Consider the following 25,180-nt stretch of genomic DNA (forward strand, 5'->3'; position numbering starts at 1 on the left):
GACACACATTATCGCAGTATGGGATTGTACCCCACCTTCGATGCATCATGCTTTTGATGGCATTCAATGGGGTTGAAGTTAATGGACATATCTGAATCGAAGAAAATTCCCACCGTAAATTAGTCAACGAAAAGTGCTCATGTGAATCATAAACTGTGTTTAGATTTCGCCAACGATAGGCACCCACTCAATGGCAACTTGTGCCATCCATTTGCATTAATGATTTGCGCAAATCCCCCAAAGAAAGAGACTGGTCATTGCTTAAACCTACACTAGTAGGTCGCCCTGAAAGACGGTGAAATTCTCACGTATTTCTTATCAGCCACAAAACAGACAGATTGTGGAAATAAAACAGCAAATAGTAATTGCCCGACGAGGGGAAACGGGGCAAAACAGGTACAAGAAAAGTACAACCGATCTAAGCGATTGTTTGAACTATTGATAAATGTTAAACATAAGCTAGGGTCGGCCAATGGCACGCGTTCAGTGTTAGCCAGTCCGTCCAACGGTTAACAGCTCCTAAAATTAGCAAATTTAGTGCGCAACCTACATACCAAATCAAATTAACAGCAGCCAATAAAAGACATTTCTGAACACCGGAAAGCAATTAGGCAATCGAACCAGCAATGTCACAGTTGTACGAACTCTCCGAAGTGGCCCAGCAGAACGGCAAGAATGGCAAACCTTGCTGGCTAATCATTAAGGGGAACGTCTACGATGTAACCAAGTTTCTGGGCGAACATCCTGGTGGCGGCGAAGCACTACTCGAATACGGCGGCAAGGATGCTACCAAGGCGTTCAAGCAAGCAGGCCACTCCTCCGATGCCGAAAAGGACCTGAAGAACTACAAAATTGGAGAAATTAACTCAGCTGCACCCATTCAAGTCCAGCCCACGTCCATTGGTGCAGCAAAACCCACGGAAAACACAATTTTAGCAGATCCCGAACCCGCGAAGAAGAGCTCTTCAGGCTTCTGCTGCTGCTAGTCATAGGTTTACATGTCATTTCATTGATTTATTAACATAGGATGAGGTCGTAATTAATTTAGCGTAGTTAGATTGTAAATAGTTCTAGGTATATCTCATAATAGCTACATCATCACGTCCACAATGCTTTCCTAAAAAGATCAACTCTTCTTACACGATCAGAATAAATTGCAAACAAAGCCGGTGGAGCTGCTCCACCATGTTCAAAAAATTAAACTAAATCCCAGCCGAAGACTAATCTTCTGGTTTGACCTCCGCGGATGGCTCGCTGCTGGGCGTAGATTGGAACGTACTGCATGCAGCGTCGAAGTGCTCCATCGTGAAACTGGTGACGTTGACCGTGTGGTTGCGCAGATAGTGATAGAATCTGCTCGACTTCCGTTCGAGTCCGGCCCGCTCCTTTTCGCTGCGGCATATGGAACGCAGGGTGGGCTCAAAGTCCAGCGATTTGGCGGAGTCTGAACGGAGAATTCCGTGGCCCAGATGCTCGCAAATTGAAGACCTAGAAATTACAAGAAAGTTAGTTACAGAATGTTATTACTACTTTAAAAATTAAGTTTATTTGCTTGAAAATCAAAAAGAAAACGAATATTATCAGTTTAGTATTTAATTAGTAAACAGTCTGGGGAATAAGTTGATGAATGAGTGTGTTTAAAAGATAGTTATATGATCGGTCATTTTCATGACAATGCTATTAAAATTCAGAACGATAGAGATATCTTTTGACTGGTGGTAATTATGACTGCTGTATGATATCAAAACCCCGATTTCCCTTTTCCATCGATTACTCCGATGACAGCTAATTAAGTTAGAATTTTTGAGCTTTAAAATATGTTTAAAGCGAAATGAGTTTTAAATAGAAAATGTCCAGATAATGTGTAGATAATGTTTTAAACTTTTGTTGAGAACCAGAATAGAAATCTTTTGATATTAATGTGTTTGAATTTCGGGCTAAGTAAAAAGTTAATCATCATTTTTAAAACCTTACCTCTGAACCGGCTTATCAAACAGATTGTAGGGGCACTCCGTGGTCGCGAGTCCAGTTTGGAGAGCCTGCTCCACCAGCAGGTGACCGATTTCCTCGGACAGGTGCCACTGCAAGCGATCACTGCAATCGGAGTCCATCAAAGCAGCCACCGAAATGTTGTCATAAAAGCAAGACAACGTGGCGAGCGACTGGCTGTAGCCATCGGACTTCTGCCCTGTGGCGCTGCTCAACCAGGCTTTCTTCGGTGAGCGGGACTTCCGCTTGGCAGTGGTTCTACTTCCCCCACCAGGTGGCTGCTGCTCCTTAAGCCGCAGCGAACTAGCCATAAGATCGGGGAGATTCAAACGCAAAAGGCTAAAGTCAACGGGAAAGGGTATCCGGTACTGCACATTCTGCGAACTTGTAAAGAACTCAAAAAATCGCTGATGGATTCGACTGCCATCGACAGTGGCCAGTCGGCTATTTGAGGATTTCGTCGGCGATTTAATGCCACCCGTTCCACCGCCAATCGGATCTCCACCACTCTGAATGTAGAACTGCAGTTCCATTAACGTTTTGCGCAGATTTTGCTCGTTGTACAGATACAAGGATATTAACTCATCCAACTCGATGGGACAGTTTTCCATTAGCGACAAAACGGCTAGGAATCGGGAGATGTTCAATGCGTTCGGGGCTTGAAAATGGATTATATTCTGCTGCATTAGGCGCTGCAAATGCGCGCAATTTGGATCCGTGGCAACTACAATGACCGGCCTCTTGGAACTGGCGGCTAAGGTATAAATGGCATCTGTAAATCCAGCATCCATGTTATCGAACAGGATATCCGCATCTTCGATTAGAATAAGAGATTTCCGTACTTCGGATGGAGGTTCCACTGTGGCTGTTTTTGCCTTTAAACCACTCTTTTGCAACTTTTGAAGCAATTGCTGCGAGGATCCTCCACCCGTTTTTCTCTCTTTCCTTATCTGATGTGACTGCGTGGCCTCTTGGAGTTCCTGAATCAGCTTCTTGCCCGTCCTCTTCATCCCTGCATTTATTTCCAGGACATTAAAGTTCATGTCGTTGGCTAAAGTGAAAACGGCATTGGTTTTCCCGCTAGATGAAGGTCCCACCAGAACCATTGTGTTGCTACTTGATCCCATTGATGCCGAATCGTTGCTCATGTCGAAGGTGTCATCCATGCCCTGCGAGTTGCGATTGCTGCCTCCATTCCCACACCAGCTGGACAGAAACTCCCTAAGCTCCTGCACTGGCGTCAGATTCACCAGAACCTGTTCGAACAGCAGCGGTTTGTACTTCTCGGTGAAAAGCAACTCGCCATTCGGAGCGTAAGGCGGTGGTTTCGCCTCCTCATCGTTTTGTGCCATATTCCGCTCCATCGACCGGCGGGTGCGCCGCGTGACCACCAGTGATTCTCCCATTTGCTGCGTATCCTGTGCACTGTCAATGGCGCTGAAGTGGCGGTACTTCTCCCTCATCTGATTATAGCACTTAAAGGTGGGAAACCGATCAAAATCATTCTTCCAGAGCTTCACAAAGCCGCGCTTGTTTTCCAGCTGTGGTAAAGTAGCATAGTTGAACTTATTTGCAGGTTTGCTGCCTGTAAAGTCCGCGGGCAGGCAGCTTGTGATGCTACTCGCTTTGGAACGTCGTTTGTTGGAGGGTACCGCTATGGTAACCTCTGATAATTCCTCTTCTGCCCTTAGAGAAATAGGTAACTCCAAAGGACACCCTTTTAAACTGAAACTTTCACAGCCTATATGCGCCAGTCTTGGAAACACTTCATAGCTCTCTTCGTACATCTGCTCGAAGTTCTTTTGACGGACCTGCTCCTGCCGAATTTTGTCTGGAACTCCGGATTGTAGAAAAGCCTGTCGAGCCTTCAAAACCAACGGATCTGGGCTGGGCTTTGGCAATTGACGGACAAAAAGCGGCGCTAATTTCTTTGGTGTGGCAACTGGATTACTATTGTCTAGGTCAATAATCTCTACAGACTCGTCTGCCTTTTGGATCTTCGGCTTTTGTTGCTTGCCGGGACTCGTTTCCAGATCGTAATCGTAGCGCGCCTTTACCACACACGATCGTCTTGGTCTTGCCGAGGGAGTGGATTCGGCAACAATAGGTGTCTCCTGCTGGCTCTTTCTGCGCAGCTTTCTTCGCTTGGGCGTCTCCATAGGTGGAGTTTCGATCGCAACTATCACCTTTTCACCTAACTCCTTCGGGGATTCCACTTTTGCAAAGTAGCCTAACAGGCTGTCACGGTTTTTCGTGGGCGACGAAAGCTTCGAGAGAAATTCCTCAGTTTCTGGATCCTGAGACTTTGCTTCTACAACCTGGGGCTTCGATTCCACGATTTGGGGCTGCGCATCCATGGAACTGATTCGCCGAGAGCGCGGTCGACCTCTTACACGCTTGACTGTTGGATCAGTGGGTGCTGAGGATGGAGCCGTCACCTCTTTGGCGTCGGCCTTGGTCAGCATTTTCCTCAGTCTAGGGAAATAGAATGTTATATTGGGTTCTGAATCTTATGAAAAAGTATTTAAAAAAATGGCCACAATTGCATCTCTTATTCTTTACCAAACTCACCTCTTTGCCCTCTGCTCCAGCTGCAGTTCAATGAACTCCCCGCGAGCCTCGTCCGCAAGTCTCCTCTTGGCTCCGCCCTTGCGTTCGTTCCACTCCTGGAGGAGTAGCTTCCGCTTGGTGGTCGGCGTAGCTGCCTCACTGCCCGCCTCCTGATCCGCGGGAGATTCTGCACCACCTTCATTTACCCCTAAAGAGCGATTCCGAGCATTCATCATGAACTCGAAGACATTAGTGGCTGGGTTGGGCTTGGCTGCGGTCACCGGGGAAGCAGCCAGGTTCTCCGGCTTACCTGCCTTGGCAAAGTGCTTCATGATGCTCTGGTTGTCGGCCACCGGAGTGCTGGACTTGAGCGGACTGGAACGCCGTCGGCCGTTTTTAAGACCGTTTTCTTGGGAGGATTTCTCTCGCAGTGGCTGCGGTTTCTCCTTGCCATCCGCCTTGGCTTCGGCGGAGTACTTCTGGGGTTCCATGAGTGCTGCTCGGCGCTTCTCCTCCCGCTTTCGCTTGTGTTTCTCCCGATGCTTCTGCTTCACCGAGTGCAGCACTTCCTCCATGTTCTGGAGGATCAGTTTGGATTTGGCGCTGGGCGGAGCTCTCAGAACGAACGGGGATGTCGGCTCGACGGAATCCGTGCCAGCATTTTTGGAGGGAGTTCCTGGTGGACTCGCAGTGGTGGTTGTTGGTGCAATGTACTCACTTGTAAGACAATTTACATCGGTCATTTTTGTGGGTCTCTTTTGCTGTTTTCTTTTTTGGTTTAATGCATATTGCTGAGTGTGTGCGTGTGTTTGTGTATGGTGTAGTATTCTTTTAGAAGATCTAAGTACTTAAGCAATTGATATATCTACAGATAATACGAAAGCCAAACTCATAAGATCGCAACAGAAGATCGGGGGCAAAAGCAAAAACATGACAACAATACAATAATAATGAGATCTACCTTCGCATCGACTTTTCGTCTTTTGTATTTGTTACACTCCCGCACACGCACACACACTGCCGCGATCGCACTGGCGTCCCGTTGATCGCGATCCTCTTCCTAACGGTACTTGGGCCCCAATGTGTTACTAGTTTCTGATATCCACTTTATACGTTCAATATCATTTTATCGGAGTTTATTTGAAGTACAATTTGTTAGCACAATGTGCTGGGGGGAAAAAAGGCGCGAAGAAACGGTGTTGGTAAACGGTGGAGGGAGAACTGATTTCCAGCACTGATCGGTCAGGCCGTAGTTAATTTTTTCAGTCTGCTAGCGGTTTTTTTTTTAATGACTTTGTTTTCTATTTTATTTTGACGGTAAAGAAAGATATTTTGATAAAATCACTAGGATTGCGTTATAGTTGCACACGATCTAATAGAAACGGAAAATCATAAGGATTTGTACAGCCCTATCAGTACAATAATCAGATTGAAATACATTTTTAAGAATTACATAATATTTCATGAGAAATAACAATATTTATTATGTGATGTTTTAAACCAGTTCAATTTTACAGTAAATAAAAAAATAATTAAATGATTTACCAATTTAAATTACGACAGCTTTTGGTGGTATATTTACTAAATTAATTCGCTCGTCGAAACTTTTTTCGAATTCGGTCACATTGCGATTTAGTCTGTTTTGGTTTTTCGTGAAAATGTCCACATACTACTTTGTTATTGTGGGACACAATGATAATCCCATCTACGAGAAAGAATTCAGCACGGTGAACAAGGAACTAAGGGTATGTAGGTCTGGACAATAGTTCATAGAATTGGGTATATACTTTTTCATTCTGCAGAAAGAGGACCACAGGCACCTCACCCAGTTTATTGCCCATGCCGCCTTGGATTTGGTGGATGAGCACAAATGGAAGACGGCCAATATGCAACTGAAATCCATAGATAGATTCAATCAGTGGTTTGTCTCGGCCTTCATCACAGCCAGCCAAATAAGATTTATCATCGTTCATGACAACAAAAACGACGAGGGCATCAAGAACTTCTTTAACGAGATGTATGACACGTATATTAAACATTCCATGAATGCCTTCTATCGCATCAACACACCCATTAAATCTCAGATGTTTGAGAAGAAGTCTGAGATCTTTGGCCGAAAGTATCTGTTATCCTAAATTTGTTAATTTATGTAAGCATTAAGTAACTTTGTAAAATAAAACTTGATCTAATTTGAAAGCGTAACTTGGCTATTTCCTGATTCTACTGTTAAAAATACCCCAAACCATTTGAGCAATATAGTTTATATTTTATTTAATTTATTTAGAAAAGCAGCCTAAGCTTAACATTGATGGACTTGTTTTATTCACTTTTTACTCAATGCGTCCTCGAATCAAATCTAAAACGATTTAACGCCCGTCTCCAGACGACAGTCCCAGACTGGAGTAAATTAGGTGTGGGTTGAATAGATGAACAACGCATGGAATCAATTCGAAACTAAAGCAACAAAATATATACGGAATTTGTAATGGGTCTTTGCAAAGAAATCTCTTGGTGGTGAGGAAAACATCCGTTCTGCAGCTTAGTGCTTCTTGTTCTTTCCAGAGCGCTCGTATTTGCTCTTGGACTGGTGCCACAGACCCAGAGGAATGGCTAGGGAGGGCAGAGTCATCACGGCGAAGGCCACCCAGTCAAAGAAGTGGGAGGAGAAGCGCTTGTTGTACTCGTTAAGGTTGACGATTCCACCCTCACCGGGCTCGGAGCTGATCGCCAGTTGGAGCTGCAAGAAATGTTGGGTCAATTATTTTGTGCAAAATCTCGGTGAGTTTTTAGCAGGTGTCTACTAGAATGGCTTTCTAAGATCGATTTTTCATCAGGAAACGATCGTTTTTTTTTTCTAAAAATCATAACAAAAAGCAGTTGAACGACTAACTGTTGTGTATGCCATCACTTTTAATTTAAGATTATTTTTGAAAGTCAAAGAGTTTTGGTATGCTTGGCATAGATTTCTGTAACAATGAGATTAGATAAGATTCTTCAGGGAAGACATTTAGATTTGAAGTCCCTACCATCACAAGCTATAACTTACCGTCTCCGACTCCTCGACAGCCTTGTAGGACACCTCTGCGGCGGTGAAGTTGAAGTAGCCGAAGGCCTTGGGCCTCACCACCAGGACATGGGTGAAGTTGGTCTGGGGAGCGATCCTGTCGACCACGGCAGTGGGCTGTCCCCCGACAACGTCGAAGGCCTCCGGGTGGAAGCCGGAGTCTACCAATCGCACCTTGGTGGCGGCACCGCTGCCCACGTTAAAGATGGTGTAGCGCACCAACAGGTCGCTCTTCTCCACCAGGTACTTGTTCAGGATCTGCTTGGAGACCAGAAGACGGGCACGGGTCTCGTCCTCCGACAGGCAGGTGCTAAACACCGCGCACAGCGCGAACAAAGCCAGCAGGTTCTTAAACATTCTGCAATAATAGATAATATTAAATTAAGTTTTCACGTTTCTCTTTTTTGTTGACGTGGAAGGGTCGCCGAGAAACGAGCGACTACTTTTCCGGTGCGGTTTTTAACCATTTACGCAGCATATGAGCCGAGAGCACACATTCCACATAAAAGTACACTTCTTAATTCATCATTTAACTACTTACTTGGACTTGGGTTATATCTTTCTCGAGTATTTCAATGCAACTAAACAGCAGTCGTAAGCAAGCGGCCGCTTTCTCGGTGGTTCGTGACGTGGAATGGATTCGCTGTCAAACTTCGTGTGTCAGTGGTGCCAGGGCTGCATAAAAATATCGATATATCTGCTGGTCCTGTTGGTATTAATACCAACGGATTAGTATTCTCGTCGTTAAAACGTTAACGGGATTAAAAACGTAATATTACAAAATAACTGTTTTACAGTTGATACCTATAAGATTTTTGTTCAATTAAATTAAAACAACGAAATGTTTTTATATTTAAATATTATTTAGTTTAATTTTAAATTACATGCAAAAGCAGTAAGAAAGTAGGAAATTTTATTATTACTTATTTGTGCGAATAGTGCAATTCTACTCGCGGTGACTCGGCAACTCTGCTCGCCAGCTTCTGTAAAGCCGCTGTTAAGCAAGCTGCAGCTGCTGTTCAAAATACTATAAACAAATGTAAACAAAACTGTTTTTCAGGCTACTATGACTTTAACTATTGTTTTGCTAACTATTTTTTAAGTAGTTAAGGATTCTTTGTGTTTTTGTTTATAAATTTGACATACATTTCGATTAGAACAGCTGTTTGCCGGCACCCTGGAATGCCCTTGAATGACATTGCACCCTACAGCAAGGTTTTCGGCCTCTCAGTTCACAAATACATTATGATAAAATTACAACAAATCACGATAAAGTAATCAACTTCGAGTGGTCAAATAAAAATAAATGGATTCGTTGGGTCTTTGGGACTTTAATGACACACCCCCGGCACTAGATAAGATCTGACTAGTAGCACGCACCAATGATAGAGGTTATCTTGATCGCCATGACCGAACCGATTTGGCTTATCAGTGGGAGGCGAGTTTCGCTGTGCTGTGCTTGACACTCAATTTTCATCGCACGCAAACGCGATTCAGTCGTCCAGTTGGAATTCAGCCAGCAGCCGGAAAACTCCAGTGATATGTCGCTAACGGTGGAAATTGTAACCACAAAGCCCTACGAGGGTCAGAAGCCAGGAACCAGTGGATTGCGCAAAAAGGTGAGATCTTCAAAGGGCGGAGAAAATCGTAGTTGCATTTCATAACTTCTGAAATCAATTTCCAATCCTAGGTTAAGGTTTTCACCCAGCCAAACTACACGGAAAACTTTGTCCAGGCTATATTGGAAGCCAATGGAGCTGCTCTGGTCGGTTCCACCCTCGTAGTCGGTGGCGATGGACGTTTCTACTGCAAGGAGGCTGCCGAGCTAATTGTTCGGCTATCCGCTGCCAATGGTGTCTCCAAGCTGCTAGTGGGTCAGAACGGCATCCTATCCACCCCCGCCGTTTCCAGCCTGATCCGTCACAATAAGGCTTTGGGTGAGTTCAATGCAGGCAGTCTCCACTGTGCTCGTAAAGATCTTAATTGATAAGAAGCATCTCCATACAATCAACGGGTGACGGCTGTTCGTTGACAGAGGTCCCTGGGGTCGAAAAATAACTATGGATTCAATCGGTTAACAGAGAGTTCGTTAATCGGGCAACCAAATATGAATCGGTTACAATTGATTTAGGGTCTCAGGCAATGGTAATTGAATGTTAAATAGTTATCAGCCTTACTCTTAATTGTATTTCATGCTACAAATACTTTAGCGAATTGAGGTTTAGGTTTTGAAATCATTTCAAAATAAGGAAGGAAATACTCCAAGATCCATACTAAAAGGCATCTTAACACTAGCAAAGATTTAAATTTTAGCTTTTGTTCTTGAACTTTCAATAATATTTTATACTGCAAATACTAAAGCGAATTTAAATTATTATAATGCTTTTGAAAATTATATAGACAGCCATTTGTCTAGCTTAAATCATTGCGCAATAGAGAAGCAATATGGCACAACCCATATTAATGGCATCTTAATAATATAAAAGATTTAAATCTGAGATTTTGTACTTACCCGAAAGATCAGCAAAGCATATTTAACATTTAACAGTTAAAACCAGAAAGCCTCTTTGAAAGGTTGTTTTTTTGGAATTTAAAATTCTTTTAGATCCCTTAGCACACAAATATGAACAAAAGCACGCTTTAAAAATGTGTTATAAACCTTATAGGCGGCATTGTTTTGACTGCATCCCACAATCCCGGTGGTCCAGAGAATGATTTCGGCATCAAGTTTAACTGCGAAAACGGAGGACCTGCCCCGGACGCGTTCACCAATTTGATCTACAAGATCACCACCGAGATCAAGCAGTACAAGCTGGTGCGCAACCTGCAGATCGACATCACCAAGGTGGGTGTAACTTTGTACGATATCGCTGGAAAACCCTTTACCGTGGAGGTGATCGATTCGGTGGCCAACTATGTGCGCCACATGGAGGAGATCTTCGACTTTGCCAAGCTGAAGGACTTCGTTAGTGGAAAAGCCACTGGAAAGCCTTTGAAGATGCGCATCGATGCGATGAATGGAGTTACTGGCTCTTATGTGCGGGAGATCTTCCTGAACCGCTTGGGTGCCACCGAATCATCGGTGGTCCACACCACTCCACTGCCGGACTTTGGAGGTCTGCATCCCGACCCAAATCTCACATACGCCAAGGACCTGGTTGACACTGTCGCCCAGGGAGACTATGACATAGGAGCTGCCTTCGATGGAGATGGTGACCGCAACATGATTATCGGCAGCAAGGCGTTCTTCGTAACTCCAAGTGACTCGCTGGCAGTGATTGCCCACTACCTGGAGGCCATACCGTACTTCCAAAAGAATGGTGTTCAAGGATTCGCCCGCAGTATGCCAACTGCGTCCGCTGTGGATTTGGTGGGTAGAAAGTTAGGCAAGGAGGTGTTTGAGGTTCCCACTGGATGGAAGTACTTTGGTAACCTCATGGACGCCGGAAGGTTGTGTCTGTGCGGAGAGGAGAGCTTTGGAACTGGCTCCAATCACATCCGCGAAAAGGACGGCATCTGGGCGGTTCTGGCCTGGATCTCTGTGATGCAGCACACGGGTAAGGGTATTGAAGACATCCTAAAGCAGCACTGGTCTGTGTATGGACGCAACTATTTTACTCGCTACGATTATGAGGAGTGCGCTTCTGATCCTTGCAACGAGATGGTGGCCACCATGGAGAAAACCATAACTGCTCCGGAGTTCGTCGGCAAAAGCTATTCCAGTGGCGGAAAAACCTACAAGGTCAAAAAGGCCGACAACTTTAGCTACACAGATCCGGTCGACAAGTCGGTGGCTACCAAACAAGGTCTGCGCATTGTGTTCGAGGATGGCAGCCGCATTGTGGTGCGCCTCAGTGGAACTGGAAGTTCGGGAGCAACCGTTCGGTGAGTCATAATTAAATTTATTTAAATAATTCCTTTCAATAATCGATGAATTGTCCCTATTCAGCTTGTACATTGACTCCTATGAGCAGGAGAACGTTTTGGGTCAGGCCAGCGTGATGCTAAAACCCTTGATCGACATCGCCCTGGAGATCTCTCAGCTGCCCAAGTTCACTGGACGCAACGCTCCCACGGTTATCACGTAAAGAGTTCTTGCGCAGGACCACTGAGATTACCAACCCATCCAACTACAATCTCCTCTTGTACCTCAGCAAGGCATTTCCTTGTTATGTTTTCGGATTTATTAAAGTTTGTTTAGCCCAAACCTGTTAGATAGTTCTCATTTTAGAGGTGTGGATAGGTACTCGTACTCGCTAAGTATCATATTGGGAATGCGTTGCTCCAGAACTCCGAGTGGCAAACGACCAATGCGTATGAAGGCTAGTAGGAAGTGCAGGGTGGCCACCACCTCGGGACCCAGAATTTCTTTATCCCTAATAAAGAATTAGTATAAGTGATCTTAAATTCCCGGATTGTCTTGCATGTAATGTACTTACAATAATTGAGCTTCCGATACAGTCACTACGTACTGACTCAAGTAGGATATATACAGCATTTTGACATTCTTGTGAAACTGCTGCATGATCGTTATTAGACCCACAATAAAAGGCACAATATCAATGTTATCTTTCGCTGATTTTGGCAACAGACAGTCGGTTATCGTAGAATGCTGCAAACGACCCAAATGAGCAACTGTGAAAAGAAACATAAACAGCGCCATGTTGTGGGTGTTCTTAGTGATAAGGAAGACCTGCTCCAGGGGCTCAAAGTTTCCCGTATAGAGAAGGGTTTCTTGTAGTTCCGTCAGCATGACCACGCCCTTTTCATCACAGAGATCCTTGCTAAGGGACAGTTCTAGTAAAAGCGCTCTGGGTGTGAAACGAAATTTAAATATATATATATATATTATATTATAATATATATTACTTGTTTAGGGTGTCAGCCGTGTTCTCCAGCAACTTGGCTTCACATTTGCTGCTAAAGCTTAGCTCTCCAGCAATTTCCCTGCGAAGCAGCTGTTTCTGTCCGATGGACAAAACCCAATCAAGCAGCGTGGGCCACACTTTTAGCCATCGGTGGGTGTAAGTTTGATAATACTTCAGAGGCTGCTTGGACACCTCCGGAGATGGGAAGTCCCGGGCCTCTAATTCCCGAGTCAGAGTCTCTAACGTATCCACCCACATACGATCCGAGGTAAGGTTGCGTTGCAACCGTTCCAGGTTCCGCTTTAAGTCATCAGCCAACATGTGCGCGTAGAGGCGCTCCAATCCCACCATTCCCGCCGGAGCCAAGGCTTCTCTAAGTATCTCAAAGAATCCAGGGGCGGCAAGAACTTCCTGGTGAGGAACTTTCTTCTCATACCAGGTACTCTTTAGGTCCAGAAAAATAGTTTGCTTGGGATCTGTGCAGCGCAGAATTTCGTGGGCCAGACGGCCAATAAAGTTGTTAGAAGAATCTCCCAACAGCGGTGCAAAGTTGGGAATGGGAATGATCTGACTCTGGTGCTCCGATTGAAATTCCTGCACTTTGTTGCGAAGGAAAGCGTTGCATTCTTTCTCCACATTGTAGTTAATAATGCGCTGCGATTCCTCTAGCAAGATTCGAAGTCCCTGAACTCTTAAATAGTCCTCTATATATTCGAAGGATCTACGATATCCTTCTATCGTTTTCGCCAGCCCTTGCAGCTTTTGTTGAAGAAGCTGCACAGGAGTTTTGCCTTTTTCGGGCGTAAATATCAGGCCTAGATTGTAGGCATTGGCCAGGTGATTTACAAGCTCCTTGCGTATCCCATCCTCCAATAGTTGTTTAGGATCCAGCTCGATTACTCCCACTAAAGTCGTTTTCATCATAAGAATTCCCTTCGTAAAAACAGCGATGGAGTTCGTAAGCTGGGCGACCTTGGTCCGCTCCTCAAACTGGGCATAGTCCTTTAAACGCTCCTTCTCCACTTTAGTGGGAAACTCCTTGATTACGTTTGTAAGCAGATATATGATCCTAGCCAGAATACTGAACATGGTCTCTGGAACAATTTGAAGAACGCGTCGCAGGAAGTTGGCAAGCTCGGTGCTGTAGTAGTTTGACACAGAGACCAGATCCTCGCTTTTAGCCTGATTGATCCGCATCAGCGGCACCTCCAGGGTGCTGGCCAACTTGAGAAACACCGCTCGTATACCGATAACCGCTTGTGGCTGTCGTTTAATGTGTTCCTGCATTGAAGGGGTGAAGTCCCGCTGCAGAAGATGCCAGGCATAGCTGAAGTCAGTGATCATCTGGATTTGAATCTCAATGTCTTCTTTTAGGTTTATTAGCTGCGGAACGTACAAATTGGTTAAAACATACTGATATCATTAGTGTAAGTCGTACCTGTGCCATCCGATTGAGCATTTCCCGCGTCTCCTGCAGTTGCTGCTTTACCAGCATGTTGGAATGAAGGTTGTGATACTCCTGCACATCGTCCAGTGCCTGCATCACTTGAATAATCAGCCGTCCGGACTTTTGCGGCCTGCTCAATTCCAGTTTTTGGAGACGTCCTGCAACTTCCTTAAACCATTGCTGCAGTTGAGAATTCTGGTCAATCTTGGTCAAAGGTCTGGAGCCGGCAAAGGCTTCACTCAACTCGTTTAGCCTTTGCATGGCCTCATCTCTGCTTTTCGTCCAGCGATCCTCCTTAGTCTGCTGAATCTCTGCCAAAAACTCTCTCACACTCAGTTCCATTTGGCTGCAGTTAAGTAGCAGATTGTAAAGCGTATTCCGATCGAATTGTAGCTCCTGAAGCACCATTTTTTGCACTTGACCAGGTAAAGTGGCTGCGTGAGCAAAGATGAAAACCTCCCTAGAGGTGTGCAGGCAAAACCAGCGGAGCAGAACATTGGATTGCCTCATCAGGAGTATGATTTTGTTGGCGTGCTCCAAAACAAAGTTGTCATTTAGAACTCCTTCACGAACAATCTCCTCAGTTTTTTGAGTGGTCTTGCCCAACTGCTCTTTTTGCTGTTGACAGAGTGCTTTAATCGCACTTGGATTTATCACATTTTCAATAGCAGATCGAGCGGCTCTGAAATCCAACCAGGCATCCACCAGATTCACAGTGATGCCCATGTACACGGATACGGTCCAGTTGTCGCAAAAGAACTTGTCCACAATCTCGCGCATCTGGGAGCCTTGGGAATGAAGAACTTTCGGGCAAAAATACAAGCACACATACAACATGGCCGCTTGAGTGGACAGAGCCGTGGAGCGATGGGCGGGATGTGGGTACAGAGTCAGTTGGTTGTATATATCATCGCACCGTAGACGAGCCACAACTAGATCCACGAAATTCTCATCGAAACGGAAGCGAGAGAAGTAAGCCTCCGGGTAACGGGGAACCACTAGGCTCGCAGCTCCTGCAGCTGTCTGTTTGCCACCCAATCCCAGAACTTTAGCGGCATCTAAGGGATGAACATAGCCCGTAGATCGGAGGAGAAGACAAATATCATGGATATTACTCTCGTCTCCGCTGGGCGTTGCATCTCCTCCACTATAACGATAATAGGCGATCAGCAGCCGTTCTCTTACATCTCCAGGAATGTGAAAATCGAGCAGAAGGAGAATCACACCAAAGAGATACAGGGATTCGCAGAGCAACTGGCAACCCTCCTCCTCCTGAAGCACAGTCTCTAGTGTCTGCTGTATATAGTAGCCACTGTTTAACTCCTCGATATATTGCTGGAGATCGGAGGCATAGTGATGGATACTCTGGAAGGCCAGGTAAAATCGTGTGATTAGCGGAAGCTGGGCACGGGCCTCATCATCCAGTTCGGTCAGTTCCTGGAGGAGAACAAGGGGTTAAATAGATATAATATATCAGGGAGGGTTTGATATAGTCATTTCACATTACCGGACTTTGTTCGATCTTTTTCTCGTGATCCTCGGCTATCTTGAAGTAGCTGAAGTCCAGAATAAGCTCGCCATATTTCGCCTTATCAGCCTTGTTGTCCAATCTGGGGAGGAGTGCTCACCAATTAATCAACCAACGAATCCAGACATTTAATCTATGTTACCTATAAATTCTGGGCACGTAATCCTTGAGCCGCAGGATCTCTGCTGTTATAGAGTTGCCCACCGACACTATATTCAGCAGATTCTGTCCACATGGATTATTGTCATCCAGAAAACTCATTGTGCATTTCCTTGACTTCTGGGATTGCAACACGAAAGTTGAATATCAATAATCGCGATAAATTATTGTATTAGGTAGGTGTTTTACTTACTTTAAATCACTCCACAAATTTATGTTTCCGTTTGTTTATATTGTCTTTTCATTTAGTCCTCTCGATTATTCTTTGCACTAGTGTTTTATCTGAAATAATCTTTTTCTAAGTGCGGTCACACCATTTTGATGTTACAGAGTTGCCAACCTCGAAAATGTTGGCGCCTAAACTTAAAGTGAAAAAGTGATAACAAACTCTGATGTGCACAATTGAACAACAGTCACTGAATTAATTCGATCTACTATTGTTAGAATGTTATAAATCTGCAACAAGGAAAGGAATCTAATTGCTGCCAACTTGATTTATATTTTAAAATAATTACAAAAATAAATCGTACAAAAATATTAAGAAAATTACCAATTTTTTATGGGTTTCTGGTTGAATCCAAACGTGAATTTGGTTCTGTTTATTTTGTGTTAGATTTTCATTCTATGGGGGCTACACCAAATTTCAGTAAGATTAATTAACATAATAAATGAATATAAAAATATCAATAAAATTAATTAATTCGACTATATAAATTTTAATGATTTAACTAGCTAATTAACTGAGATACCGTTACATATTCCATACTACATAAAATTATAATATGCATAAGAAAACACTGCGCACTTAAATAAATTCTGCTTTTCCCAACTAATAATTCTCCGTGTTCAGTTGAGGTTTTCTGAATTTTTTCATTTATTTTTTTGCTTAATGTTAAAACATAATAATAATAATATACATATATATATATATATGTATATATATTCAGTTATATGCTTACCAAACTATGTGTTTACGGTTGCGTCTGCTTTTTGTTTATCATATTAATTTATACACACAAAGAATTTTCTTAGAATGGTTCAATTTTTTGCTTAGTTTTACTGAATTACATCAATTGTTGTCAATTTATTTGTTATATTTTTTATAGGACTTTATTTTACAAGATTTATCGGGCTAATTGTATAAAATTTGTCTATTTTGTGTGTATTCCAGATTGGATTAGGGAAGTTACGGATCTATGAAGCCTAATGAACCGTGTTTCTTGATGGATGAACGAGCGCCACTAATAAAAAACATATTTTATCTCGGTGTGCCAAGGGGTTTGCGCTCGCATCGTACCTAGCCATCGATAATTTGTTAATTACGTTTGCGTTTTTACCTAGTTATATATTAGAAAAATCGTAGCCTAGCATGTATTTACAATTTGTTGGGTTTGTAGTGGTCTTGCCTAACGATTGATTTCCGTTTATACAATATAGATAATTAAAAATTACATCTTTTACTTTTTTAAACAACTAGAACTAACTCAATGTATGTTTAAATTGATATTTTTTGCGGTTCTGTTTTTGATGTGTTCTTTTGTTTTGCTGTTGCTGAACTTGTTCCGGATTTCTGGTTTTAAAAACCATTTATCTGTAATTCGGTTTCGATTTTTCTTCGCGCGCGCGCTTTATTTTTACTTAATATCTAGGAATTATGCTTCGTTTTCGTTTAACAAACTAAGCTAAATAATTAAATATTAATAATTATATTTATATCGTTTAGATAAGGCCGTCAATGCAGTTGATGCAAACATTATTATGTTACAAATTACAAATCAAACGCCCGCTGACTGCGCGATCTCTTTTCTTTTACTTTCCTCTCTATTATTTTATTTTCTTCGTTTACTTTACGTTACTCTGATTATGTTTTGTTTTTGGATTGGTTTGGTTTAAGTTTTACAGACAATTTATAGGGAAAATAAACGAGCTTTAAATTAGGCTTAAAATCAAATACGATTTAGGAATTTATGTAAGTAAAAGTAAAAATATAAATTAAATAGAGCCGCCTAACTAAAAAGAAACAACAGGGGTGACGCGACGCAGTTAAATTTGAGGCTAAATTATATTGCAAATGGATGAAATCGTAAAGCTGAATACACAACAACGACGACAGTCCACGGAGTAGGAGGATCAGCGAGGAGAAGACGGTGCGATTGATGGGAAACAGCAGCGATCACTTGAGGTATGTCTTGAACAGCATGGAACTGCGACAGAACTCCCGCTCTTGCTCCATGTAGAAGAGCATGTCGCGCAGGTTCACACGTTTTATACGAGGCCGTAACGTCGTTGGCGCAGATCCCGAGCTGCTTAGCACTCCGCCGCCACTTGAACCCTTTTTATAATAACACAGCTTAGTTAGTAACCGTTCTGGGAGTCAACTAGCCTACATTTAAGGACACTATCTTTAAGAATGATTAAACAATACATACCGCTCCCGAACTGACTGCTTCGCCATCCAGCTTGAGTTTTTTTCGAGGTCCAATCGCCTGCAGCGCCGTCAGATTGGCATCTCGTTGACGCAACTCCTCCATTTCGGCGCGTTGCATCTCCTTGGCCTAAACAATAAGAGAAGGACTTGAGTAAACGGCTACAGGGAAAGGCGATTGCGAACACACCCTCGCCTTCATCTTGGCCTGCTCGGGATCCTCTACCCTCGAGCGTGACTTGGCCGCCCGCAGCAGCATCTCACGCTCCAGTTCCTCGTGTCGTTTCTGCTCGGCCTTGTCCAGCTCCTCCAGGAACTTGATCTGGCCGCGCACATCCTTGGCGGGCTCGTAGCGTGGATCCAACTGTTATAAATAATGAATCTATACTTTTCTTGAAAAATAAAAGAAATTTAACCATACCTTGATGACATCAATGCGGTGCTCCGCTATCACAGCCAACTTCTCAACGATGTTCTTCAGTCGCTCCTGACAGGCGTGCGATATCAGAACGGCCACATCCTGCGACGGCTCATCCAGTCCCGCCTCCGAAGTAATTGCCCGTATTCTGGCTTGCAGGGAGGGCAGATTGAGAAATACCTCGTCTTTGCAGGAACGAATCTGCGTGCCGATGTTTTCCGTGCAGCCAAGAATCCGCTGCGACTCCTCCGCCAAATTAACACCACCCATGGCGGCCACATCGTTGATATCATCGTCACCGTACATCGAGGACATGGAGCTCTGCTGAAAAAACGAGTTGGCAGCTGACGCTAATGCTCCGCTCGATGTGTTCAATTTGGTGTCCATTTCCATGGCGTCGCGTTTCTTTTTCCCTATCGACTTGCTGATCGGGGGCGGCGGCCTTGCCATCGTCTTGGCTCCAATTGGTGTGAGCGATGCGTTGATCCGCTCCATGTGAGGCGGATGCAGAGAGGGAGCCTTGATCTCCACCAGCTTAGCTTCAAAGTGATTGTTGTTGTGGTTCAGTGTATTTTGCATCTGCTCACGGGCTCGAAGAGCTTCGGGAGGAAGGTGGACCGTGGGTAGCGACGGTATCGGCAGCGATGTGGTCGAGGCGGAGTTCAATGTAGACAAAACAGACAGCGTGGGCGTCGGCGGTGGTCCCCCAGAGATGGCCGCCAGCGAGGGTGGATGCAGGCTGGGGGTAATCGCTTTGATTTGCGTCTGTCCCACCTTGACGGCAGTGAGTTTGTTCGCGGTGGGCACACTGTTTGGCGGACGACTGGTGGCCCGGATCTGCACCGATCCCGTGCGCTGCAGCTGCGCATGCTGTGGTCCTCGTATTTGCACAATATTCTGCAAATTAAAATGTAAATGTTTAGTTTATCTTATATTGATAGATGCAGAGTTTTCAAATAAATAGCCAGTAATTATTAGAAGGATAACATCATTGATTAGCTCAAACTGGAAACGCCCCATTAAAAGGTTTTAAATAGGCTTTTTTAGATCAAAAGATATCATATACAAATGGGATATATAAGAACAAAATGATTAGATAAATTAAAACTTACCGCCTGTCCAGGCACCTGCAACGAGGGTATCTGGGTGCGAATTCCTCCGGTATTGACAAGACGCGGGGCCGTAGGCAGCCGAATGTTCGGCGGCTGCTTCGATATCGTAGTGTGGCCAATGGTGGGTCGCGGCGTGCCCAAGGCGTTTGGCGTTATCATACGCACCTGCGTCTGTCCAATGGTCGTTGTCTGGCTGGGACCGATTGGACGGATTTGCGCTTGGATTTTCTAAAACAGAAAGAACAGAAACAGAGAATTAAGAAAAACATCAAAAATTAAAGGGGTTGGTAGACTTACAGGCAACTGTTGAGATAGTCCGGCCAGGCCGAGAACGTGCTGCGGCGGAGGTTTAATGCCTTCGATAACCAGCTCCTTCGTGTACAGCGCTTGTCGAAGCAGAGGCAAACTCTTCTTAAGGAATCCAATCAAACACGGCTGCGGGCTGGCGTTGAGCAAGCGCTCCAGGCGGTCACAAAACTCCTCCGGCTCAACATTCGCGTTGACCAGCTCCTGGATGAGGGTGCGCACATTCTTCTCCACCGGCTTCGGTTCCCGTGTCGACAATTCGATTAAATTGGCTAGAAACTTGCGACACTTTTCTTTGGTATTGCCCTGCTGCGTCGTCGTCGCTGCCGTCGTACTGCTGACCGCCGTTCCTCCCACGGAACTTACATTGTTCACCTGCTGCTGAGACTGCTGGGCCGGTATGGTTTGGATCTGAGTAATCTGCGGCAGTTGTGGCGCCTGCGCATTTAATTGCGTAAGGTGCGGCGGCTGCGATGAGTTTGCGTATCCACTGCTGGCCACCGAATTGACAATAATGTTGCTGGTGGCGGTCGTGTTGGTCATAGACTGCAGCAAAAAAAAAAGGAAAATTAGTTGTTCTTTTAGTTGTTTATGTCATATATAGTAGTGCAAAATTAATACCAAAAAGCGTTAGAATAATTATTAAAAATATTTCATAGCGGAATAAAGATGGATGACGGTCCTTTTTTAAGATGAATGGGTTAAGGTCCTGGTCTCCAATTATGTGTGCAGGGGGCAGGGCTATGGCTGGGACATGGATAATGAGGTGAACTGGTTACATTATAGTAAAATGCTCTAAAGCAAGGTTAATTTCTTTCGGAAGCGCAAAGATTTATATTTTGGAGAAGGTATTTAAATTTCAGTACTCGACTTTAGATAAATTAAACTCATTTAAAAAAAAATGGGAAAATAAAATATATATTTAATGTTGTAGATAAAATAATTGCCTTGCGCAGAAATGATGGTTATTTCACGTATAATAAATTACTGAGATCTTACTAGGCATTTTTTCAAGGCATTATACCCCAGTGGATTTCGATTAGAAAGTATTACTCAAGAAGGGATCCTTCAGGAATAAGATAACAGCCCAGCACACATCGTTGGTAAGCCCGGGGCAGCCCGATAGCCAATAGCCAAGCCCGGCCTATTACATTATGTTTGGCCTGGAACAGCAACTCGTGTACAGCGCATATAACTAAATCGAATCGAAATAAGGAGTATCGAAAATACACAGACAGTTACACAACGCAGCATGCAGTACATTTACATATATATATATATTATATATGCACTCATATATGAAAGTATTCTGGATAAATCAAAATGAAGTGTTCGATTGTGACGAACCAAAACGGAACTGAAGCGTAGGAGTAGTTATATAAATAAGAAGATCAAATCCAAATGCATAACAGACAAAGGAGAACAGAGGAGAGAAGAGCAAAAAAATGTTCGAATAGGAGTATATCCTGCTGGCTTCTCTTTACGTTTTGCTTGATCTTTATGGTGGCTGCCACATTGGCGGCAGCTGCTGCAGCAGCAGCGGCAGCGGATGCCTGTTGCTGTTTCTGTTGCTGCTGGGCCTTCAGATGTTGCTGCTGTTGGAGCTTCTGTTGCTGCTGTTGGTGGTTAGTAGCGGGTTTGTTGTTGTTGTTGGTAGTGGTGGTGGTGGTGGTGGCATTGATACTATTATTATTATTATTGCTGGATGGGACTGTGGATGAAGTACGGACAATCGTTTTGCGCAGTGCAATACTAGTGCTGGCGGTAGTGTTGGTCGCTTGTTGCTGCTGTTGCGATTGCTGCTGTTGTTGCTGCTGATGTTGTTGTTGTTGGTATCTACTTACAGCTGCAGCCGGCACAGTTTGCAAACGGATCTGTGTGGTTGTGGGATGGTTTGTGGTGCTTGTCGTGTTGCTGTTATTGCTGGTGTTGGTTATAGTCTGTGTCACCGTCGGCGGACCCGTCGTCGTGCCCACGCGCAACAGCTGGAATCCGTTATCCGTCTTGACCAGCAATGCCGGGGTCTGACCCGTATTAAGTGTGCTTAAAGTTATCTAAAAGTAGAGAGAGAAGACAGAGATACTCGGTTTTCATCTGCTGGAGTATGGTGTGTATGGTGTGCGTGAATGGTGGGCTGTGCACATGCGTGTTTGTGAGGAGCGTGGCTAGGTTAGGGAGTTCTGTGAGTTAGTAGGGAAGAACCCACCACAACAACCGTAGTAATAGCATCATTATCCTTCATACTCACCGATGGACTCTGCGGTCTAACGCCTGCCATGTGGGAGTTGATCACCACACGACTGAGCGGGTTGGTGGGCACATTCTTCTGCTGCTGCTGTGACGGAGCCTGATGGCGCATGCCCACCACCACGCCTGCCGGCAGCATTGAGTTGAGCAGCGGCTGACCGGCCTGGGAAATACGCAACATTATCATTAGTTTTTCAATCGTTCACTAGTTTAATTCATCACACTCTTCAACGTCTATTTTGACCAGAGGATGCATTGAAAGGTTTGCGGGGTTCTAAGTTAGCCTACATCATGCAGCAGTTGACTCGTCAAAGGACCCGAAATTGTGCGGAAATAAGTGTTTAACCAATTCTCTCAGTGCTAACCAAATTTGAAGGCGTGTGATCTACTATATTTTTTCTATAGAAAGCGAGCATTAAAAGCAATAGTTCTACAAATTTAATTGTTTGGAACTTGTGTAAAATAGGGTTGCGGTTGGGCTAGTGCGTGTTTTTAATGGTAGTTAAGGATTTGATATTTTTGAAAGTTTTCGGCAATGGGAGAAAGTACTTTCGATTTTTAGATATGTCTTTTATATAAGAAAAAGTAGTCCAATTGCAATAACTGAAATTAACATATGCTAGTAAGGAGCACTTGTATTTAATACAGTTTTAAAATTGACTCTAGACTGAGTTATAAATTTCAGAACTTATATTGATGTTTATAGGAAACATACCTGTAGTAAAGGAAATTGTTTAAAGCGGAAAGCCTGGGACTAACCCCATTTGGATAAGGATAAAGGATTTTCGGGCAGCGAGGTAGACAGATGAAAGCATAATAAAAGTATACAACCAAAGTGTGTGCGGCCACTACTATTCGATCCGAGCGAGGAATTGAAAGGGATTTGAATAGGGATCAGATTTGGACGAGTGATACGCCCGAGTTGCGATCGCCTAGTGCCCGAATTGGGTTTAGCTTTAATATGGATACCTGATTGATGGTCTTGGTCATGGTTACGATTCCTGCTGGTGCACTTGAGACTAGACCCGCCGGCAGGGTGACAGCATGGTGGTTGGATTTAATAACTAGGGTTTGAGTTTGGGTAGCACCTACGGATTGCGTCTGCTGCTGTTGTTGCTGTTGCGACTGCTGCTGCTGTTGGACATGATGCACTTGCTGCAGTCCCTGATGTTGACCACCGATCCCCGCCTGGATCGTCTTGATGGTGGTGGTATTCGGCAGCTGGGCCGTGGAGATGACCGCGCCGGGATTGCCAGCTATGTTGATTGTTCCATTGGGCAGCGGCTGGCTGGTGAAGGTGATGCGATTGCCGGCAGCTGTCTGGCTGGTGTTCATCGTGCTATGTGGTCTTTATGTTTTTGGCGAGTGTGTTCTTCCCCTTCCTTTGACTTCTGTGTGGTGGTGTGGGCGAGCGATCCTGTTCCGATCAACTAGTTGCGCACATCCTGTGTTGGCGGAGTTGTTGCATGCTGTGCTCTCCAGAAGCAAACTGCAATGCAAGGGGAGGCGCTTTTAGTATTTATACAAGATGAAGCTGAAGCCGGTGGAGAAACAGGTAGGCGGTGGAGGGGCTACCTGACCGCCGGCTACCTGGCGACTGTGGGCCATAAACCAGATGCTGCGGACACCTGGATGCCGCGCACAGGTAATCGCATTCACCTTGGCCAAAAAAGCGGGTGCTCCGCTAACTTGGTGCTGCGCTGGCTCACTCGCCTTCGCCGTCACTGTCGTCGCCTTTCTCCTGGCGCATCCGTTGCAGTCGTCGTCGCGTGTGTTATCTCGCTAATTCGCTGCCTTTAGTTTGCTTCGCTATGCCTTTTTTACACTTTTTTCCGATCGGCGGTTTTCCTGCGCACACACACACCCGCGTGCTCGAACGGACTGATTGTTGAGCACTGGAAGAATGCTTTATTTTGATTATTTTGATGTACAAAAAATTTGGCAGCGACGGTGCCAGAACGCCGCCATTTTCACGAATGCGCGTGCAAAGCGAAAATCGAGAGAGGCGAGCGTTGCCAGATATCTTGCGAAAAACACGTAACCAACGACCTGGCAATGCTGCGCATTTATGCGGGTGGAGAGTGCTCGATCTTCATGAATGCACCAAGTTTAAAAAATAGTTGAAATCGAAATTGGAGCACTTAAAAGTTGATGTTTGTTTTATTAAAAAAGTTTTGTATTTTTCGAGAAGCAACTTAAAAATATTGTAAGCGAAAAAAAACGATTGCAACTTTTACATGCCTCCAGTGGCAATATGGAGCATCGTGCCAACCGTAGTATTAGTAATTTCAACTTTATCGGCCAGCGGGTGGTGGCATAAACCCACGTTCGTGTCTATGCGTCTGTGTGCGTGTGTTTCAGTATCAGTTTTGTACAGCCTGCAATGTCGTGGGAAATTTTCTGGGCCCTGCGGCAGATGCACTCACTTCAATTCATTTTGCGTTTAAGCTTGGTGCACTGGGGCGCATTTTAAATGATTTCCCGTTGCGTTTCTCTGGCGATTTAGCCGAAAACCGAGTAAATATTGTTTACGGACCGCCGAGGTACGGACGAGTTGTGCAGTGTGACCGTTGTGGGTTGAATATCACCGTCTTAAACGCGATAAGGAAGGAAAATACTAAAAATAAAGGTACTGACTTTCTAATATATATTTAATGTGCGTCAAATTAGCGTCGATGAGTTAGCGGCGATGGCGGAACGGTAGTAATTAGGAACATGGGGACTTTTTTGTTTATTTATTTTTTGGTTATTAAGAGGGGAATTGCAAAAAATAAAAATGCAAAAATATTAAGAAGAGTAAGTTCTAACTATCTACAGAGGTGGCCAAAAGTATTTACACAACGAGCTTTTTTTCAATTATTTTTCAATTATTTAGTTAGCGCAAAGCTCTCATTATAATAAAGCGGTTCATGACATGGATTGGTTGCGGTACTAGAAAAGGCGGCATTTTTAAATGCCTTTAAACTCCTCTCCCCGTTACGCGATTTTCTGGGAAACTGTGAATAATTTTTTGATGCATTTTTCCAGTATCATTACCTAATTAAGCCTACATAAACCTATAAGCACG

The 25,180-nt window shown here is 44.2% G+C and overlaps 7 protein-coding genes across 19 annotated transcripts; 3 read left to right on the forward strand and 4 right to left on the reverse strand.

Annotated features, from left to right (window-relative positions):
* The first annotated feature begins 1 nt into the window (after position 1).
* LOC6535103 (cytochrome b5) lies at positions 2-1,207 on the forward strand. The gene has a single exon (XM_039374369.2). It carries the CDS (start codon positions 627-629, stop codon positions 984-986), a length of 360 nt encoding a protein of 119 aa, XP_039230303.1. The 5' UTR covers positions 2-626; the 3' UTR covers positions 987-1,207.
* On the reverse strand, positions 994-5,760 carry LOC6535104 (ATPase family AAA domain-containing protein 5). 5 transcript variants are annotated; one of them, XM_015195516.2, is made up of 5 exons: positions 5,501-5,760; positions 4,850-5,379; positions 4,561-4,747; positions 1,975-4,464; positions 994-1,488 (listed from the first exon to the last, which is right to left on the reverse strand). In XM_015195516.2, exons 1-5 carry the CDS (start codon positions 5,506-5,508, stop codon positions 1,221-1,223), a joined length of 3,483 nt encoding a protein of 1,160 aa, XP_015051002.2. In that variant the 5' UTR covers positions 5,509-5,760; the 3' UTR covers positions 994-1,220. The 5 variants fall into 5 exon arrangements, with proteins under 5 accessions (XP_015051002.2, XP_015051004.2, XP_015051001.2 ...); XM_015195518.3 differs by having other exon boundaries at positions 4,561-5,256; XM_015195515.3 differs by having other exon boundaries at positions 4,561-5,307.
* Positions 5,761-6,140: 380 nt separating this feature from the next.
* On the forward strand, positions 6,141-6,741 carry LOC6535105 (probable trafficking protein particle complex subunit 2). Its single transcript, XM_002095732.3, has 2 exons — positions 6,141-6,284; positions 6,342-6,741. The coding sequence occupies exons 1-2, from the start codon at positions 6,198-6,200 to the stop codon at positions 6,672-6,674; spliced, it is 420 nt and encodes a 139-aa protein (XP_002095768.1). The 5' UTR covers positions 6,141-6,197; the 3' UTR covers positions 6,675-6,741.
* A 57-nt stretch (positions 6,742-6,798) lies between these two features.
* On the reverse strand, positions 6,799-8,299 carry LOC6535106 (translocon-associated protein subunit beta). Its single transcript, XM_002095733.3, has 3 exons — positions 8,145-8,299; positions 7,586-7,961; positions 6,799-7,276 (listed from the first exon to the last, which is right to left on the reverse strand). The coding sequence occupies exons 2-3, from the start codon at positions 7,958-7,960 to the stop codon at positions 7,079-7,081; spliced, it is 573 nt and encodes a 190-aa protein (XP_002095769.1). The 5' UTR covers position 7,961; positions 8,145-8,299; the 3' UTR covers positions 6,799-7,078.
* Positions 8,300-9,061: 762 nt separating this feature from the next.
* LOC6535107 (phosphoglucomutase) lies at positions 9,062-11,810 on the forward strand. Its single transcript, XM_002095734.3, has 4 exons — positions 9,062-9,222; positions 9,294-9,540; positions 10,270-11,488; positions 11,553-11,810. Exons 1-4 carry the CDS (start codon positions 9,145-9,147, stop codon positions 11,689-11,691), a joined length of 1,683 nt encoding a protein of 560 aa, XP_002095770.2. The 5' UTR covers positions 9,062-9,144; the 3' UTR covers positions 11,692-11,810.
* On the reverse strand, positions 11,765-15,918 carry LOC6535108 (WASH complex subunit homolog 5). 2 transcript variants are annotated; one of them, XM_002095735.3, is made up of 7 exons: positions 15,799-15,918; positions 15,589-15,725; positions 15,426-15,528; positions 13,910-15,355; positions 12,473-13,854; positions 12,043-12,414; positions 11,765-11,979 (listed from the first exon to the last, which is right to left on the reverse strand). In XM_002095735.3, exons 2-7 carry the CDS (start codon positions 15,705-15,707, stop codon positions 11,826-11,828), a joined length of 3,576 nt encoding a protein of 1,191 aa, XP_002095771.2. In that variant the 5' UTR covers positions 15,708-15,725; positions 15,799-15,918; the 3' UTR covers positions 11,765-11,825. The 2 variants fall into 2 exon arrangements, with proteins under 2 accessions (XP_002095771.2, XP_039230301.1); XM_039374367.2 differs by having other exon boundaries at positions 15,589-15,722; positions 15,799-15,876.
* A 1,011-nt stretch (positions 15,919-16,929) lies between these two features.
* Positions 16,930-24,689, reverse strand: LOC6535109 (transcription initiation factor TFIID subunit 4). 8 transcript variants are annotated; one of them, XM_015195524.3, is made up of 11 exons: positions 24,540-24,689; positions 23,773-24,008; positions 23,083-23,602; positions 22,115-22,276; positions 21,351-21,920; positions 19,858-20,412; positions 19,561-19,788; positions 18,452-19,345; positions 18,221-18,394; positions 18,035-18,160; positions 16,930-17,937 (listed from the first exon to the last, which is right to left on the reverse strand). In XM_015195524.3, the coding sequence occupies exons 3-11, from the start codon at positions 23,446-23,448 to the stop codon at positions 17,779-17,781; spliced, it is 3,234 nt and encodes a 1,077-aa protein (XP_015051010.2). In that variant the 5' UTR covers positions 23,449-23,602; positions 23,773-24,008; positions 24,540-24,689; the 3' UTR covers positions 16,930-17,778. The 8 variants fall into 8 exon arrangements, with proteins under 8 accessions (XP_015051010.2, XP_015051009.2, XP_015051012.2 ...); XM_015195523.3 differs by having other exon boundaries at positions 23,773-24,019; XM_015195526.3 differs by lacking the exon at positions 23,773-24,008 and having other exon boundaries at positions 24,540-24,687.
* Between the last annotated feature and the right edge of the window lie 491 nt (positions 24,690-25,180).

This window comes from Drosophila yakuba, chromosome 3L (genome assembly GCF_016746365.2).
Source record: "Drosophila yakuba strain Tai18E2 chromosome 3L, Prin_Dyak_Tai18E2_2.1, whole genome shotgun sequence".
Taxonomy (NCBI): Eukaryota; Metazoa; Arthropoda; class Insecta; order Diptera; family Drosophilidae; genus Drosophila; species Drosophila yakuba.

Coding starts and splice junctions, on each gene's coding strand:
- LOC6535104 (XM_015195517.2), bottom strand. Junction 4,465..4,560: donor CTGGAGCAGAGGGCAAAGAG/GTGAGTTTGGTA, acceptor CTATTTCCCTAG/ACTGAGGAAAATGCTGACCA. Junction 1,489..1,974: donor TTTGATAAGCCGGTTCAGAG/GTAAGGTTTTAA, acceptor TGTAATTTCTAG/GTCTTCAATTTGCGAGCATC.
- LOC6535106 (XM_002095733.3), bottom strand. CDS start 7,960: ATGTTTAAGAACCTGCTGGCTTTGTTCGCGCTGTGCGCGGTGTTTAGC. Junction 7,277..7,585: donor CTGTCGAGGAGTCGGAGACG/GTAAGTTATAGC, acceptor CATTTCTTGCAG/CTCCAACTGGCGATCAGCTC.
- LOC6535103 (XM_039374369.2), top strand. CDS start 627: ATGTCACAGTTGTACGAACTCTCCGAAGTGGCCCAGCAGAACGGCAAG.
- LOC6535107 (XM_002095734.3), top strand. CDS start 9,145: ATGTCGCTAACGGTGGAAATTGTAACCACAAAGCCCTACGAGGGTCAG. Junction 9,223..9,293: donor CCAGTGGATTGCGCAAAAAG/GTGAGATCTTCA, acceptor TTCCAATCCTAG/GTTAAGGTTTTCACCCAGCC. Junction 9,541..10,269: donor CCGTCACAATAAGGCTTTGG/GTGAGTTCAATG, acceptor TAAACCTTATAG/GCGGCATTGTTTTGACTGCA.
- LOC6535109 (XM_015195524.3), bottom strand. CDS start 23,448: ATGAACACCAGCCAGACAGCTGCCGGCAATCGCATCACCTTCACCAGC. Junction 19,346..19,560: donor TGCAGGTGCCTGGACAGGCG/GTAAGTTTTAAT, acceptor TTTAATTTGCAG/AATATTGTGCAAATACGAGG. Junction 18,161..18,220: donor AGGCCAAGATGAAGGCGAGG/GTGTGTTCGCAA, acceptor CTTATTGTTTAG/GCCAAGGAGATGCAACGCGC.
- LOC6535108 (XM_002095735.3), bottom strand. CDS start 15,707: ATGAGTTTTCTGGATGACAATAATCCATGTGGACAGAATCTGCTGAAT. Junction 15,356..15,425: donor AAAAGATCGAACAAAGTCCG/GTAATGTGAAAT, acceptor GTTCTCCTCCAG/GAACTGACCGAACTGGATGA. Junction 11,980..12,042: donor GTATCGGAAGCTCAATTATT/GTAAGTACATTA, acceptor ATTCTTTATTAG/GGATAAAGAAATTCTGGGTC.
- LOC6535105 (XM_002095732.3), top strand. CDS start 6,198: ATGTCCACATACTACTTTGTTATTGTGGGACACAATGATAATCCCATC. Junction 6,285..6,341: donor CGGTGAACAAGGAACTAAGG/GTATGTAGGTCT, acceptor TTCATTCTGCAG/AAAGAGGACCACAGGCACCT.